General features: G+C 44.1%; 1 protein-coding gene across 2 annotated transcripts in view; it reads right to left on the bottom strand.

The window, feature by feature from the left end:
* Positions 1 to 14,050, bottom strand: part of LOC115548241 (cAMP-specific 3',5'-cyclic phosphodiesterase 4B) — a 50,708-nt gene that overhangs the window by 33,923 nt on the left and 2,735 nt on the right. For both annotated transcript variants that reach the window (XM_030362708.1, XM_030362707.1), the window contains exon 2: positions 2,210 to 2,393. In XM_030362708.1, the coding sequence (XP_030218568.1) occupies positions 2,210 to 2,251 (42 nt within the window). In that variant the 5' untranslated portion in view covers positions 2,252 to 2,393. The remainder of the gene's footprint in view (positions 1 to 2,209; positions 2,394 to 14,050) is intronic.

Consider the following 14,050-nt stretch of genomic DNA (forward strand, 5'->3'; position numbering starts at 1 on the left):
GTGGGAGATGTACAAACAAAATCTCAAGGACAACCTTAAAACAAGAAAAACACCTCCAAAAATAAGATGGATGGGCGGAAATGAGTCAGAGACCGTTCAAGCTTTCACAAAGCTTTCCGACTAATAAATATTACTTGAGGGAATTGGGTTGTGTTTGAAGTCTCCATGGAAAGCGTCAAAGCCGAGACCCTTTTTCATGCTTGTACAACCATAAACATGGCCTGCTGTCCCACAGATTGGTCTCTGTGTGAGATTGGCTCCTTTTAGTCCTGTTTATGCTCTCTCCCCAGTGCCTCTTTGTTCTGGTACCTCCCCCCTAGGTCATAGCCCGAAACTCTCTCTTCCTCGTCTTATCCTGTTTCCACAATATGTCTCCAACTCGTCCCCTTATTCTCTCTCTCTCTTACCCACTCATACCCCTCTGTTTCTCTTCCCCATCTCTCTCTCTCTCTCTCTCTCTCTCTCTCTCTCTCTCTCTCTCTCTCTCTCTCTCTCTCTCTCTCTCTCTCTCTCTCTCTCTCTCCCTCTCCCTCTCTCTCTCCCCCCTCTCTCCCCCCTCTCTCTCTCTCTCTCTCTCTCTCTCTCTCTCTCTCTCTCTCTCTCTCTCTCTCTCTCTCTCTCTCTCTCTCTCTCTCTCTCTCTCTCTCTCTCTCTCTCTCTCTCTCTCTCTCTCCATCTCTCTCACCTCACCACAACAACCCCCACACAAAGATAAACACATAGATAATCCACAACACCACCCAGTCCAATGCCCCGTGTCTCCCAGTCCCTGCTGGCCCAGCCGTCTGCCTTGGACAGTCTGTTAATGAGTCACCCTCACCCTCACCCTCCCACCCTCCATCCGCTCGCTCATTTCATCACGTAGGCTTATGTGTCACATGGCCACAGATCAGTCCACAGACAGAGGCTCAAGGTCAAGAATACAGGGCTGTGAAGGTCACAATGAAACAAAACGTTCTGGAGAATGGATGGATCATTTACAGTGGTGGTCCGGGACAGGTTGTGGAAACATTTAAAAAGAAAATAATCACTAGACTCTTATCCAAGAGGACGGTTCATGTGGCTGACTCTGAATATATATATATATATATATATATATATATATATATATATATATATATATATATATATATATATATATTTATTTATTTATTTATTGAAGGCGAAAAATTCTTGGTTGTGTCTGATTTTACATACCTTTCGGTATCATTTTAGATTCTACTTAACTTTTAAAAAACATGTTAAAGAAGGGGCCAATACCATCAGATTTAATCTGGCTAATTTTAAACACAAAAGGCCATGTCTAACAACAGAGGCAGCCAAACTCTTTATGCATGCCATGATCTTTTCTTACATATCATACTGTTTCACAAGCTGGTCCCAATTAAACAGGACGACTCTGAAACCAATAGAAACCCTTTAAAAGCAAACCTTAAATAGATTAGATCAGAACCTTAACAGCTATCAACACTGCCATATCATGAATAGGTAAAAGTAATTTCATTTGGACAGTTTTTTACATTATAGATGCTAGATGCCTGTCTCATTTTCAAATATTACATGGGCTTGCACCTCCCCCACTGGGTGAGTTTATACAGCAGACAATTCTTGGTTGTGTCTGAGCCAAATCGGAGCAGTGTCAGGGCAGCTAGGGCAGTCATCAGAGGAGACTGTGTTATACAGTATAGACGTAGTCAGTTTGGCCAAACGGTCTTCTCAGTACGGGCTTGAAATTACTGGAACTGGCTTCCTACTGAACTTAGAGAAAGCGCCAGCTTTCTATCATTTCAAACAAAATTTAAAGAATGGATTAAAGACAACCAAAACTGCAATCATCAATAGCTAATCTACCTCATCTAAGTACTGCATTGCTTTGAACTGCACTTATTTATTTATTTTTTGTCTATTCTCCCTCTCTCTCTCTCTCTCTCTCTCTCTCTCTCTCTCTCTCTCTCTCTCTCTCTCTCTCTCTCTCTCTCTCTCTCTCTCTCTCTCTCTCTCTCTCTCTCTCTCTCTCTCTCTCTCTCTCTCTCTCTCTCTCTATTTTAAGGCGATGATGTGTTGACCTGCCAAGGGACTACAGAGGAAAATTAGCTTTTTTGCTAACTCTGGCATAATTACATTTTGGGTGTAAACTGTAAACTAAAAATGTCAATTGATGTGCATTGACTCTTTTAAATAAATACATTTGAATAAAGAAAGGACTCACGTCTGCTGGCGTGACCCCCTGAACGCTCCGGCTCTTCTTCATGCTGCCCAGCGTCCTGGAGAAAGTCTTGTTCTTGACTCTGCTGCTCCGGTCTCCCTCTCCAGGCGGTTCCTTCCTGTCTAAACAACTCTCTGGACCAAGATCCCCGTTCCGTCCCTGGACAGCCTCAGCGCCTCCTCTGACCCTGGGAGTGGAGAGGAGGCGGGAGAGGAGGAGGAGGAGGAGAACCATCAGACCCCAACAAACGGACTAAAGTCAAAACAATCGGTCCAGTGGTACTGGAGTTGGTGTTTAACGATATGAATACAACAGGTGTGAAAACACATGCCTGCTTGGCATTCCCATGGTTCAAATACATGTTATCTTGTAGATTGGGTAATCGTAAATACCAGGTGTTGGAGTAGAAAAGGTCATATGCCCATTAAAGGAGCCAAATCGGCCTATTGTTATTGGAGAAACGTCCCCCATTTTGAGTTGTTTTGATGCATGGCCACGCCCATGTTTGGCTGATTGGCAGGTGGAAGCCCCGGTATAAGGGGATTCGTTTTTGCGGACAGAGGTTGGAGTCCTGGTATTCTAGTTGGGAGCGAACATTAGTTTGATGGTAGGATGCACAAATTCACCATTGTGTATCTTATGTTATGTAATATACACTCCATTTTGGGAAAAGACAGAAGATGGTTTCGAAGTCCCGAAGATTTTCCACCAAAGTGAAACTTACTGTGATAGTCAATGAAGCACTCAAAAGGGGATTTAATAAGTGTATTACCATTGTGGGGCCAGTGTACACAGTGTTGACTTGAAACCTTTACAACTCTGCCTTTTCCATTGCAGGCCGAGTTCCAGTGTGCCAATTACATGTTTACAGATCGTCTATGACAGCCCAAATATGAAGAGAAAGAATAAGAGGCACCTTGTTCACCCAGATTTGAGCAGTTCTACCATCAGACCTTAGATATTCATTTAAAGTCTGATTTGTGAGACTACTGAAGCCAGTACCAGCTGTTTGATGGAGGGCTTTGATCAAAGGGTCAACCTTTCCAAGAAATCCATTCAGGTCAGCTGAGCCTGTCTGCGGTGCTAAAGATCTTCAGAGGTTCTGCTGTTCATCCATTATCCAGGGAGTCTATACAACCAGCAGGCACACATAGGTGGCTGGTCACCCTGACACAACCCATCAATCACCCCCCCTCGACTCGTTAAGGCTCCTACGACTATGCGACTTAAAAGTCTGGGCCGACTTCAGCAGAAACACGACCCGACTGGTCTTGACGATCAGTTTTGGCATGTTGACTAGTGAGTGGTTCACAATAGGCGACTGGGAACACAGGGGATGTATGGAGTCATCAACAACCCTCTGATTCATGGCCTGTTCTGTTTGGAGCGTGCGTGTTTGCAGGAGAGTCAATAGAAGTTGCTCAGGTAAATAGTTATATATCATCTAAATCATCTGTTACGAGGGACAGGCCATTTGTTTCTTTGTTTCTTCTCTCGCCACCATAATCGCCGATTTGAGTCTCAGTTCCCCCCATACTACGCAAGTCGGACACGATAGTATTGTGACAAAGCGATCGTCACTAGATTATAAAGATTGACACACGCTATGGATTAAACGCTACAGATTAACGCTACGGCATGGAAGTCAACAGCCAATTTTAGACATTGCATGAATATTTGTGCGTGTTGTATGTTGTATTCCCTGTCATTGATAACATTCAGTCATTGATTGTCATTCAATTGCTCTTCTCACGGTTTATTGTTTGCCGGCATCGACATCATTAGATGCATATACTATAATCACGACATTCATGATCTCTTGCATTATACATTATTGCATTGCTAGCCTTATACTCATTATGCTCATCAAGCCATAACGGTCCCTCAGAGTAATAATCAATGTTCTGTTCAAACTGTCCTTCATTCGCTGACCAGAGTTCTCCTGCGTTAAAGGTTAAGTCTGTGTTTCACTTCCTGTCTTTATATGACAGGATATCACAGGGTTTTGTAACACTTCATGTTCTGTATGTGTGTGTGGGGACTGTAAACTGAAACCTGGCCACAGATGCTGTTTGTTACGCATTCGCCAAATGTGTGTGCTCCTGGAGAGACTGGTTAATCAATACAAGACAGAGAGAGAGAGAGAGAGAGAGAGAGAGAGAGAGAGAGAGAGAGAGAGAGAGAGAGAGAGAGAGAGAGAGAGAGAGAGAGAGAGAGAGAGAGAGAGAGCAACAGAGAGAGAGAAACAGAGAGAGAGAGCGAGAGAGAGAGAGACAGAGCAACAGAGAGAGAGAGAGAGAGAGAGAGAGAGAGAGAGATAGGGAGAGAGAGAGAGAGAGAGAGAGAGAGAGAGAGAGAGAGAGAGAGAGAGAGAGAGAGAGAGAGAGAGAGGGAGAGGGAGAGGGAGAGGGAGAGGGAGAGGGAGAGAGAGAGAGAGAGAGAGAGAGAGAGAACCCTTGAGCGGAGATGGGTAAACACAAGGCATCTATATATTGTTTTTTTCTTTATTCTTGATTTTGCAAGAGCCAGAGAGTGGCGTGCTGGAGCAGTTTCAGGGAACCACCCCCACCCACCGGCTGATGGCTGCTCATCCATTTGAGAACTCTGATACATAATGCATGACATCGCCACCACGCACTCGCGGTTGTCTGAATAATAACATGCTGCAGGAGGACTCAGCAGGAGATGCCCTGGAATCCTTCTCTCTGGAGACGTGGGGCAGGGATGTTGGGTCAGATGGGAACTTCTGTTTAAGTGTAGATATATGGGGGGGATGGGAATGGAAAGGCATGAAAGAGAGGAGAGATGGAGAGCATGGCTGGATGGAATGACGACAGGGGGGGGGGGGGGGGGGGTTAACAGCACCTACTGCAGGTGGCTTTTCTGGGCGCCTCCATAACCAAGACAGAGGGTGATGATGGAAACCGGTTCATTGCAGAGTTTATAGGACAATGGGACATGAAGCAGGTTATCTCCCTGAGTGCGTGTTGGCTGGCTTAACCATGAATGCGTGTTGGCTGGCTTAACCCTGAGTGCGTGTTGGCTGGCTTAACCACATTCATGTCTCAATGCCAAAAATTGCACTATAAAAACACAAGCACAAGCACTGCTTAAACCAGCCATCACCCCCCCCCCCCCCACACACACACACATCAACACACACACATCATCACACAGATCACACACACTCTACAGGGGGCTTATGTGAGACGGAACAAAATATTCATGTCATCTCTTTCAGAAAGTGTACCATCACGGCCCTCCCAACAAAGGAAGTAAGTTCTAACACAAAGCTCTTGATTGATGACTCGAGAGACTCTTTGAGGGTCCTTTCAAAGTTCATGAATAAGTTTACGTCATTGGGTGTTTTCGACCCTAAAATGTTGAGAGCACACATTTGTGGGTGCCCGTGGTGTCTGGATCCCAGCCGTACAGCTCTGCTTTACCAGTTCAACCAGAGCAGTTAGTCAACACCTTAGCGTTGACTGCCTGTGTTTTCAGCATTGCCAATGTTTTCCTATGAAGTAGAGAGTTGAGTTGCGTTCTCCACCTTGAGTCCCCATCATAGATGTAATTGTAGGACCATAGTCTGAGGAATAACCAGGGTTTCACGTTTAAAGTTATTTCACAACATTACGGGTCAATAAAATAACATACATCTCCTATAACCTGAACACACAGTAGACTTAGGCCGCATATATTCAGTGTTGTGGGACCCTTCATTGAATCTGCTGTGTTTAGGCTTTTTCAAGGTCAACAGGAGAGACTGTTATCTTTGGGTATCATTTCTTAAAAAGGTTATATGAGATTGCACAATCTTTTGATATGTTGTTGAAACCCAGCACTTCACCCTGTGTGATCTCCCATTCGTATTATTTAGCTCAGAAGGAAGAACAAATTGCCTGTAGTGCGAATCTGGGTTCAATGCATTGACTCGGGTAAAATTCGGATTATACATGCTGCAACTGCACTTGGTTCCAATTCAAGCAAATCGTTAGACAGATCTTACAATATAGTGCTTATTTCTAACGTCTGTAGTTCATGATATGCTTTAAGGAAGAAAGAGTTATGCACTCAATCCTATATATTGCGTTTTATTGTATGGGACCAGTATAAAGACCATTCAGCCTCTGGCATCAACAGTTGAGAGCCCGCTATTGTGGGAAGAAGGGAGCCTTAATGAAAGGCTTAATAATAATGCATTTCAACACATGTTTTGGGCATCTTTTGTTGCAGTGACCCGTACAAAAGCTACCTTTGTGTGGGAAGCCTCAAGCATTAATGTGTATGACGAAGATGGAGTCAGCCCTCACAGCTGTCCATTGTGTGTGTGTGTGTGTGTGTGTGTGTGTGTGTGTGTGTGTGTGTGTGTGTGTGTGTGTGTGTGTGTGTGTGTGTGTGTGTGTGTGTGTGTGTGTGTGTGTGTGTGTGTGTGTGTGTGTGTGTGTGTGTGTGTGTGTGAGCCATGTGACACAGCCGAGGCTGCCGGACACAGCGTCATGGGTCAATGGGTGCAAGACGGAGCCTGTCCTATGACAGCAGCCGACTAGTCTCTAGGGATAAGGCATTGACCTTCCCTGGGGGGAAAGTATTCACTGAGCATGTGAACTTTGCTCAATTCCAACCAGCCCCCCACAAGGAGAAATGGCTGCGGAGAGGTTAGCATCACGGCGTCTTCTCTTGGAAGGATTGACTTGGCTGAGTGAGACAAAAACATACACACGTATATGTTCCCAAACACACAAGTGGTGCACACACATATATGCATCATGCACACGGCCTCATGTGGCCTTCGCTACATGACTGACTGCCTCTACAAACCAAACCACTTTTCAAAGCATCTGCAATAAATATTGAATCAAATATAGGCCTGTATAATACTATAATGTAGGATAAAATAGAATACAGCTAAATTAAAGTATCACAGTGTAGAATTAAGTGGCGTCTAGTGGAAAGGACCTGCCAAAAATGTAACACATGATTGATACGTTTTAATTAGTGTGCAATCCCATGAGGATCTGAATGGTTGTGTTTTGATTTGTTTGTGCCCTCAGGTCTCAGGTTTTGGACCCCAACAGTCTGTGTTCCTCTCCTCCTCTACTCTAACTCTATCCCACACACATGTTACCCAGGGATCAGGGGCGGAGCAGTTCACAACACTCACGCTTTGTTTCATATTTTACGGTTTTGGGGTCACCGTTTTTCTGTTCGGTACATGACGTTTTTGGTAAAGGGGATGACCCAAGGTCCTTTAAATTGTTTTATATTTAAAAATATATGTATATATATTATAGGGTTCCCTCCAAACAAGGTTAAAGTGGCACAGCGCCACCCTCTAACATTTTAAAACAGGGCTGTAGTGACCAAGATATTTAATTTCTGAAAACACGTTTTGTTGGAATAACGCTTCTAAAGCAAAACTGCAGTAGAAAAGTGGGGAGGGAAAACTGTGTGAAGGACCGGGAGAGAGAAATGAAGAGAGCTTGTGGCCACTGACAGAGTAGGTGGCATGGAGCCAGTGATAGAAATTTGTGCTCTGTTGTTTTCTGTAATTTTCTCATGGTGACGATGTAAATTCCTCTCCTCCCCCGAGACCAAAGTTCTTTCAGATATTCGATAAATAGCCCTCTATTTCAGGCAGAGGAATGCACTTCATGTTGCTTCCATAGATTTATATTAGCTGCTTGAATACCAATGCTATCAATCTATCAATCTATCAATCTATCAATGCAGAAGGACCAAAGTGAATTTGTTGCCTATTGTTAATTTAGTCTTCCATTCATTTACATTTTACATGTAGGCTGTTCATTCTGCAAGTGCTGTGTGGAGGAAGCCACTGGCTTTGGGATCAATTCTTGGTCCGAGTCGGGCTCTGTTTCAACAGAGCTTCAGTGTAGCGCTGGCAGCACTGCGTAGCAGAAGGACAATATAGTGGAAAGATTATATTGCGGTCTTGTTCTGTAAAATGAGAGGAAATGGATGGTACTGCCTAGGCTTTGTGCAGGGCTGAAAGGTATAGCACTGCTTACGTGGTACGGGAGAAAGGACACTTTCGCGTATAATAAAGGGGTGCAACCCCATTTGTTTGGGTGCCACCAATATAAAGTGTTCCTCCTGAGCCCTGGCCCTTTATATCTACACTCTGGGCTGGTTCTCTTCCATGGAGGACAGTAGGACACCATGTTGCATCGCCATAGGTCTCTAGGACCCCAGAGCAGACAAACGGCACCATAAGGAGCGTATAAAAAAGATATTGGAAGGAGTTGGGCGAGGTATCCCCATGGCTACGACCCATTTGTGTTTTGTTTTTTTACTAGTGCTGTTGTTGTTGTGCTAATGAGCGATGCTGTATATGCGCCCTACTTTGGCGTTATGCTGTGTATCCAAGAAGCTTAACCCCTCAAGGAGGCAGGCAATGAAATCAACTGCTGGCCAGACGGAGCTCCAGACCTCCACACACACCTCCACACACACCAGGAGCTCCACACATCTACAAACATGCACACACACACCGGGCATTTTACTATGGGGTAAGGGTGGCGGTTCGCAGCTGAGGGGGGTTATGATAAGTGGTGGGCATTATTTATTACAGCCATGATTTGGAGACATTAGTTGGTATCCAAAACGAAACTATAGCGACAACACATCCTGTAATGAAAAGCCACCTATTCCGCTGCACATGTGTTTGTGTATTATTTTGTTGACGTTGGACAAACCCGCAACAAACAATCGCGTTCAATGTAACATGACGTTTACGTAACTTATCATGACTAAATAACTAAGTACAATTACTAAATCGATCAAAGAACCTCATCCCTTGACACTTGACACAGCTGCTTGGTGCTCATGCTGGAAGTATCTACTGGCACCTCACACAATACAGTACAGGACACCTTACACAATAGAGGCCAATACAGGACACCTTACACAATACAGTACAGGACACATCACACAATAGAGGCCACCGTAGTCGATGGACAGGAAGGGGTTGCGGTGGATTCAGTTGGTGGCAATCTGCAACCTCACCACTAGTGGCCTCCCCAATGTTACACACTGGAACTGATAATACATCTACGAAATCACGAAGTTGTCAGTCTATGTCAGGACGGGAAATCTCTGTTTTGTCTGATTAAGCGCTCTGACCACATCCCATCATGACAAAAACCGCATCCATAAAGAGACTGTAGAAACGTTTGACTCAATTTCAAATCCATGTGAACGATGTGATTTAGCGTATGGAAGTAATACAGACCCGTTAAATTGAGCAAAACAGTGGAAATGCACCAGGCCTACCGAGCTCTGATGAAGATTATGATGTTCATTAGCGAGGGGGTGTGTGCTTAATCCCTGCTTTGTTGTGATTCATGTTATTTTGTGCATGCTTATGTCCTAAAAAGCACCTAAAGTCTGCAATAGTCGTCCGCCAACAAAGCTAAAGCGGGGAGTGGAAGGCGGACTGAAAGGTCCAGTCGCCGCTGGTCTAGAGGGGTTTAGTGCTGGAACCGGACCGGGGATTGTCTCTCCTCGTGCCCTGCTTTATGGCCATTGACCCATTTCACACAGCTTGGTTTAAAGACAACGTCTGTTGTAAATCTCTCATTAGGTCCAACATAGAGTATGACAATTGTAATAATTGCCTCTTACCAATATTAATTGTCTATATAAGCCTAATGTAATTGATGGAGACCTATAAGAATTTGCTGTAGGTAATATCTATGACATAAATTGAGAGCCCCTATTTAGTGTGGTTTACAAAAATGGCAAAGTCGTCCAACATTGAGTGAAATGTAAGAATATCTGTTTGGACGGCATGTGCTCTATGAGACAGTTTAGCTTAGAACGCGAAAAACATGTCCCACACATGCTGAAATGGACACTTAGTTGAACCGTTGATTCTCCGGGTGCAGAACACAGAAACACCACGCCATGGCATCCTGATCTCTAATTTGAAACCTTGCCTCTCTTTCTGCCGTCAATCCTGGCGGTCCTTTGATTTTCTGTTCCGCTCGTTCCACTGCGTCATGGCCATGGATTCCCTCCCTCCCCACGTTGTCAGAGCCCTCCTTCTGAGGGTGCTCTGTGGACATCACCAGGCCCCGTCCCGTAGCGAGGGGGGATTCAGACTAACCCCCCTTGAGATCTGGGGTTGTCAGTGGTTAATGAAACACAAGGTAGAAGACATTGGTTATCTTAAACAGTAGTTCCACTAAACTAGAAGAATACTATATGCTATGTCAAATAAAAGGTAAGAGATGATTTAAACAACCCAAATTGTCGTATTCTTTTTGATATTTGACCAAGATGCTCTAACTAAGTTCGACCTAGTGGGACCAATTAATTTAGTTAACAGCTAGAAGGGTGCTACACTCATGCACAACCACGTATCAAATCTGTATTCACCCCGAAGTCACAAGTTTCTCATTTCACCAGTCTGACCTTACTCAGTCATGCATAGCAAATTTACACAAACAACAACACCACCCTTGGTTGAGTTATACACCTCAGTGTACCTCTAATGCAATGGGGAGTGTGTTTATCTTGTACTGATCAGTAAATACTACCTTGTAATAATAAATGTGATCTATAAGGCTCAGAGTACGCCTATTGGCTTAGCTATTTCAAATCACGATTGATCCAAAGAAATTGTCCATGAGTTGTACATATTGTTTAGTAATCGAATCAACTGCAATAAACGCTCATTCCGATTATAAAAATATATTTTAGGTTTGGTCTTGGGTTAAATATTGGGCACAAAGAGTTAAGCATAGAGCATTGGCCGAGCTTGGCCGACAAGATTGAAGGCTTCTTGTTTCAAAAAAATCGTAAGAAACCCTGTTGAACTCAACCTTTGGCACAAGGTATAAACAGCATGACAGTAGTACAGTGGAGTTGAAGAAAAACCGACTAGTTTTTCCATGGATGATTAACACAAGGAAATGTATGTTCCAGACCTGAGGCTACTTGAAGAAGCCCTTTTTAATGGGCCTACTCGAACAGGATGTGGCTGTTGCTTGTGCAATTCCTTGACTATTTCTGCCAATCCAAACAGCCCCTGATTAAATTTGGTACCTTCATGGAACTTTGATATACAAGTACTTTCAAAGTTCTTCCTTGGTCCTGTCTCCTGTCTCAGTGTTACACCTAGAAAGAGAGGGGGTGGCCTCTTTTGTGGCCAATGGCGATCTGTAACAGTAAGCAACAGTAAAGTGAGTATCCTTGGATATATTCTGTTTAACAGCAAGCAGTTAAAAAATTCTGCCTTTGGATATCGACTGAAATGGAGATACAAAGTTTGGACATGATAAATCATGTCCATTTTTGGGAGAAGACTTCTAAACTAAACAAGGCGAAGACTTGATATATTTGATGTCGGCGGGAGTGTGTATAGTTTGGATAGGGACACGGTTTGGGTGAACATTCCAAGATAACAACAGCAGTAGAAAAACAACAAACCAATCTCCCTATGCGTTGGTGTCATGATCGGAGTCTCTCGCTATGAAGTGAGATGAAGTGAGCCATTTTGCACAGCGAGAACTTAATTCAGAGCTTTCTTAGATTGAAGGAACAGCAGAAGTATCACTTTTATTTGGGAGTTATAAAGCTTTGGCTGTTGTATTGGGGGACACTTCTTGATGAGTTTCTGGTCAGAGAGTTTGGAAGACTTATCCCAAGAATTCCAAGAAGGCACATATTAGTTGATTAACAAACCCACAGATACATGATGCTTGCACAGTAAACAACAGAACATGAAATAGCAAGTCGCTTGGTTGTAGCCAGCAGTTGAGAGTGTGGAGTAGCGATGCAGAATCCACCATACCAGCTACGATGATTAACGATTAACCGGTTTTACTATTAACCGTGCTGCTAAAACGTAAAACAAACTTAAGGGCTTAGCTGTGGGCTAAGCTGTGCTGAGTGTTTCTGGTTTCATTCTCAAAATAGGGTATATTGGTACATCCTTTTCATCAACAGTAGCACAGCTAGGACAATTAAACAAACAGAAAACTGCACGTTCGATCTACCGCCCGCATGCGGTAGATCCCAGAATCCCTTGCCCCACACGATTGGGAGGCGAGGGCCCTGCTGGAAGGCTGGGAAGGTGGGATGGCTGGCGTGGGGCGGGGGAGCGCGGCACGTTGAAGGGGAGGGACAACACTTGAACTTCAGTTCACTTTGTGCAAGGAGTGCATCTCGCAGCTTGTGTTCGGCCAAGCGATTGAACAATCAACATCTGTGAGTACTGGCCGGCCGTACGGACTCCTGGTGGAATTGTATTTTCTGTTTTTAAGCAGTTCCATCGACAAAGTGGTGAACTCCCAGCAGCAGCCACTAGAGAGGGGGAGGGGCGTTGCATTACGTTGTCAAAAGGTCAGCAAGCTGTTGGTGGGCCGAGCTGGTAGACTTCCAGCACAATATCATGGGAACATATTCAGATTTTTTTTATGTTGAGGAGAAAAAATACCATTCAATCTCTAATCAAAGATAACATCAAGTCCTCTACATCCAAGATAAAATATATATCAAAATAAAGAAAATATTTACCAGCCTCTCCACAACCTCAGAGTAACAAAAAGGCTCTCAACAACATCACAGCTTTAGACTCACTGTCTTCTTAAATCCCTCTTTTATAAGATGGATTGAAACTTTGGCCTTCACTGTGCTTTATTTTCTGCGTTGCCTTTGGTGCAAGGTGCTACAATATTATTAAATATATAGTCATCTCGGCAGAAGGAGATGCACTGGAGTGATATTCTGAGAGTATACAGTACAGTGCTACTTAAGATGGGAAGCAGCCAGCATTACAGAGCAGATGAAGGCTACGTGGTCATCAGGACCATATGGGAAAACTACCATCAAGCCCATGGAATCAAAGTGAGGCTCGCTTTCCTGTCACTGATCAGACGAATCCAAGTAATTTGAGTTCATTTTGGTAGGTAGCAGAAACACTTCCTGTTAAAAGTCTTACTGTGAAGAAGAATATAGTCTGCTCACATGATATGTGGCAGACTGGCGATCTGCTGACATCAGTCAATCGCAAGGGAGTTGGGGAAGACTATCTAATTGGTTACAAGCAAGGCATGATGGGTACCAGGAAGCATGGGCCAAAGTTCAACGTTGACTTTTGTCCACTGTTTCTCATTTTTTTCTACATCCCATCTCCCCCCACCATTGGTTACACCAACCTCCCACGGTTGGTTTTGTCAATAAATGCCTGGGAGAATCCCAATGAGAGTGCAACGACAATGGTGTCGGCCCACATGGAGCTGGTGAATCGCCTGCATAAATGAATAAGATGAACTCTGTGTAGAAACAATACACAGCACTTGCCTGCTTGCAATGAGGCTTGAGGCACATGCTGTAGTCACTCACAGCCACTTACTTACGCAATCTGGAATCTAAGTGACTCCTTCCTCCTTCCAACAGGACTATCTTTCCTTATCTTAAATTAGCTTAGCTTTTAGATTTACATGACATAAAAACAAAGGGGCCTGTTGACCTGCAGTAGAAGAAGTGGGGAGGGTGAACTGTGTGAAAGACCAGGAGGGAGACAGCTTGTGGGCAGTAGCAGAGTAGGTGGCATGGAGCCAGTGATGGAAATTTGTGCTCTGTTGTTTTCTGTCATTTACTCATGGTGACGATGTAAATTCTTCTCCTCCCTCGAGACCAAAGTTCTTTCGTATGTTCGATAAATAGCCCTCTATTTCTGGCAGAGGAATGCACTTCATGTTGCTTCAATAGATGGATGGATGGATGGATGGATGGATGGATGGATGGAGAGAGAGAGAGAGAGAGAGAGAGAGAGAGAGAGAGAGAGAGAGAGAGAGAGAGAGAGAGAGAGAGAGA

This window comes from Gadus morhua, chromosome 8, assembly GCF_902167405.1.
Source record: "Gadus morhua chromosome 8, gadMor3.0, whole genome shotgun sequence".
Classification (NCBI taxonomy): Eukaryota; Metazoa; Chordata; class Actinopteri; order Gadiformes; family Gadidae; genus Gadus; species Gadus morhua.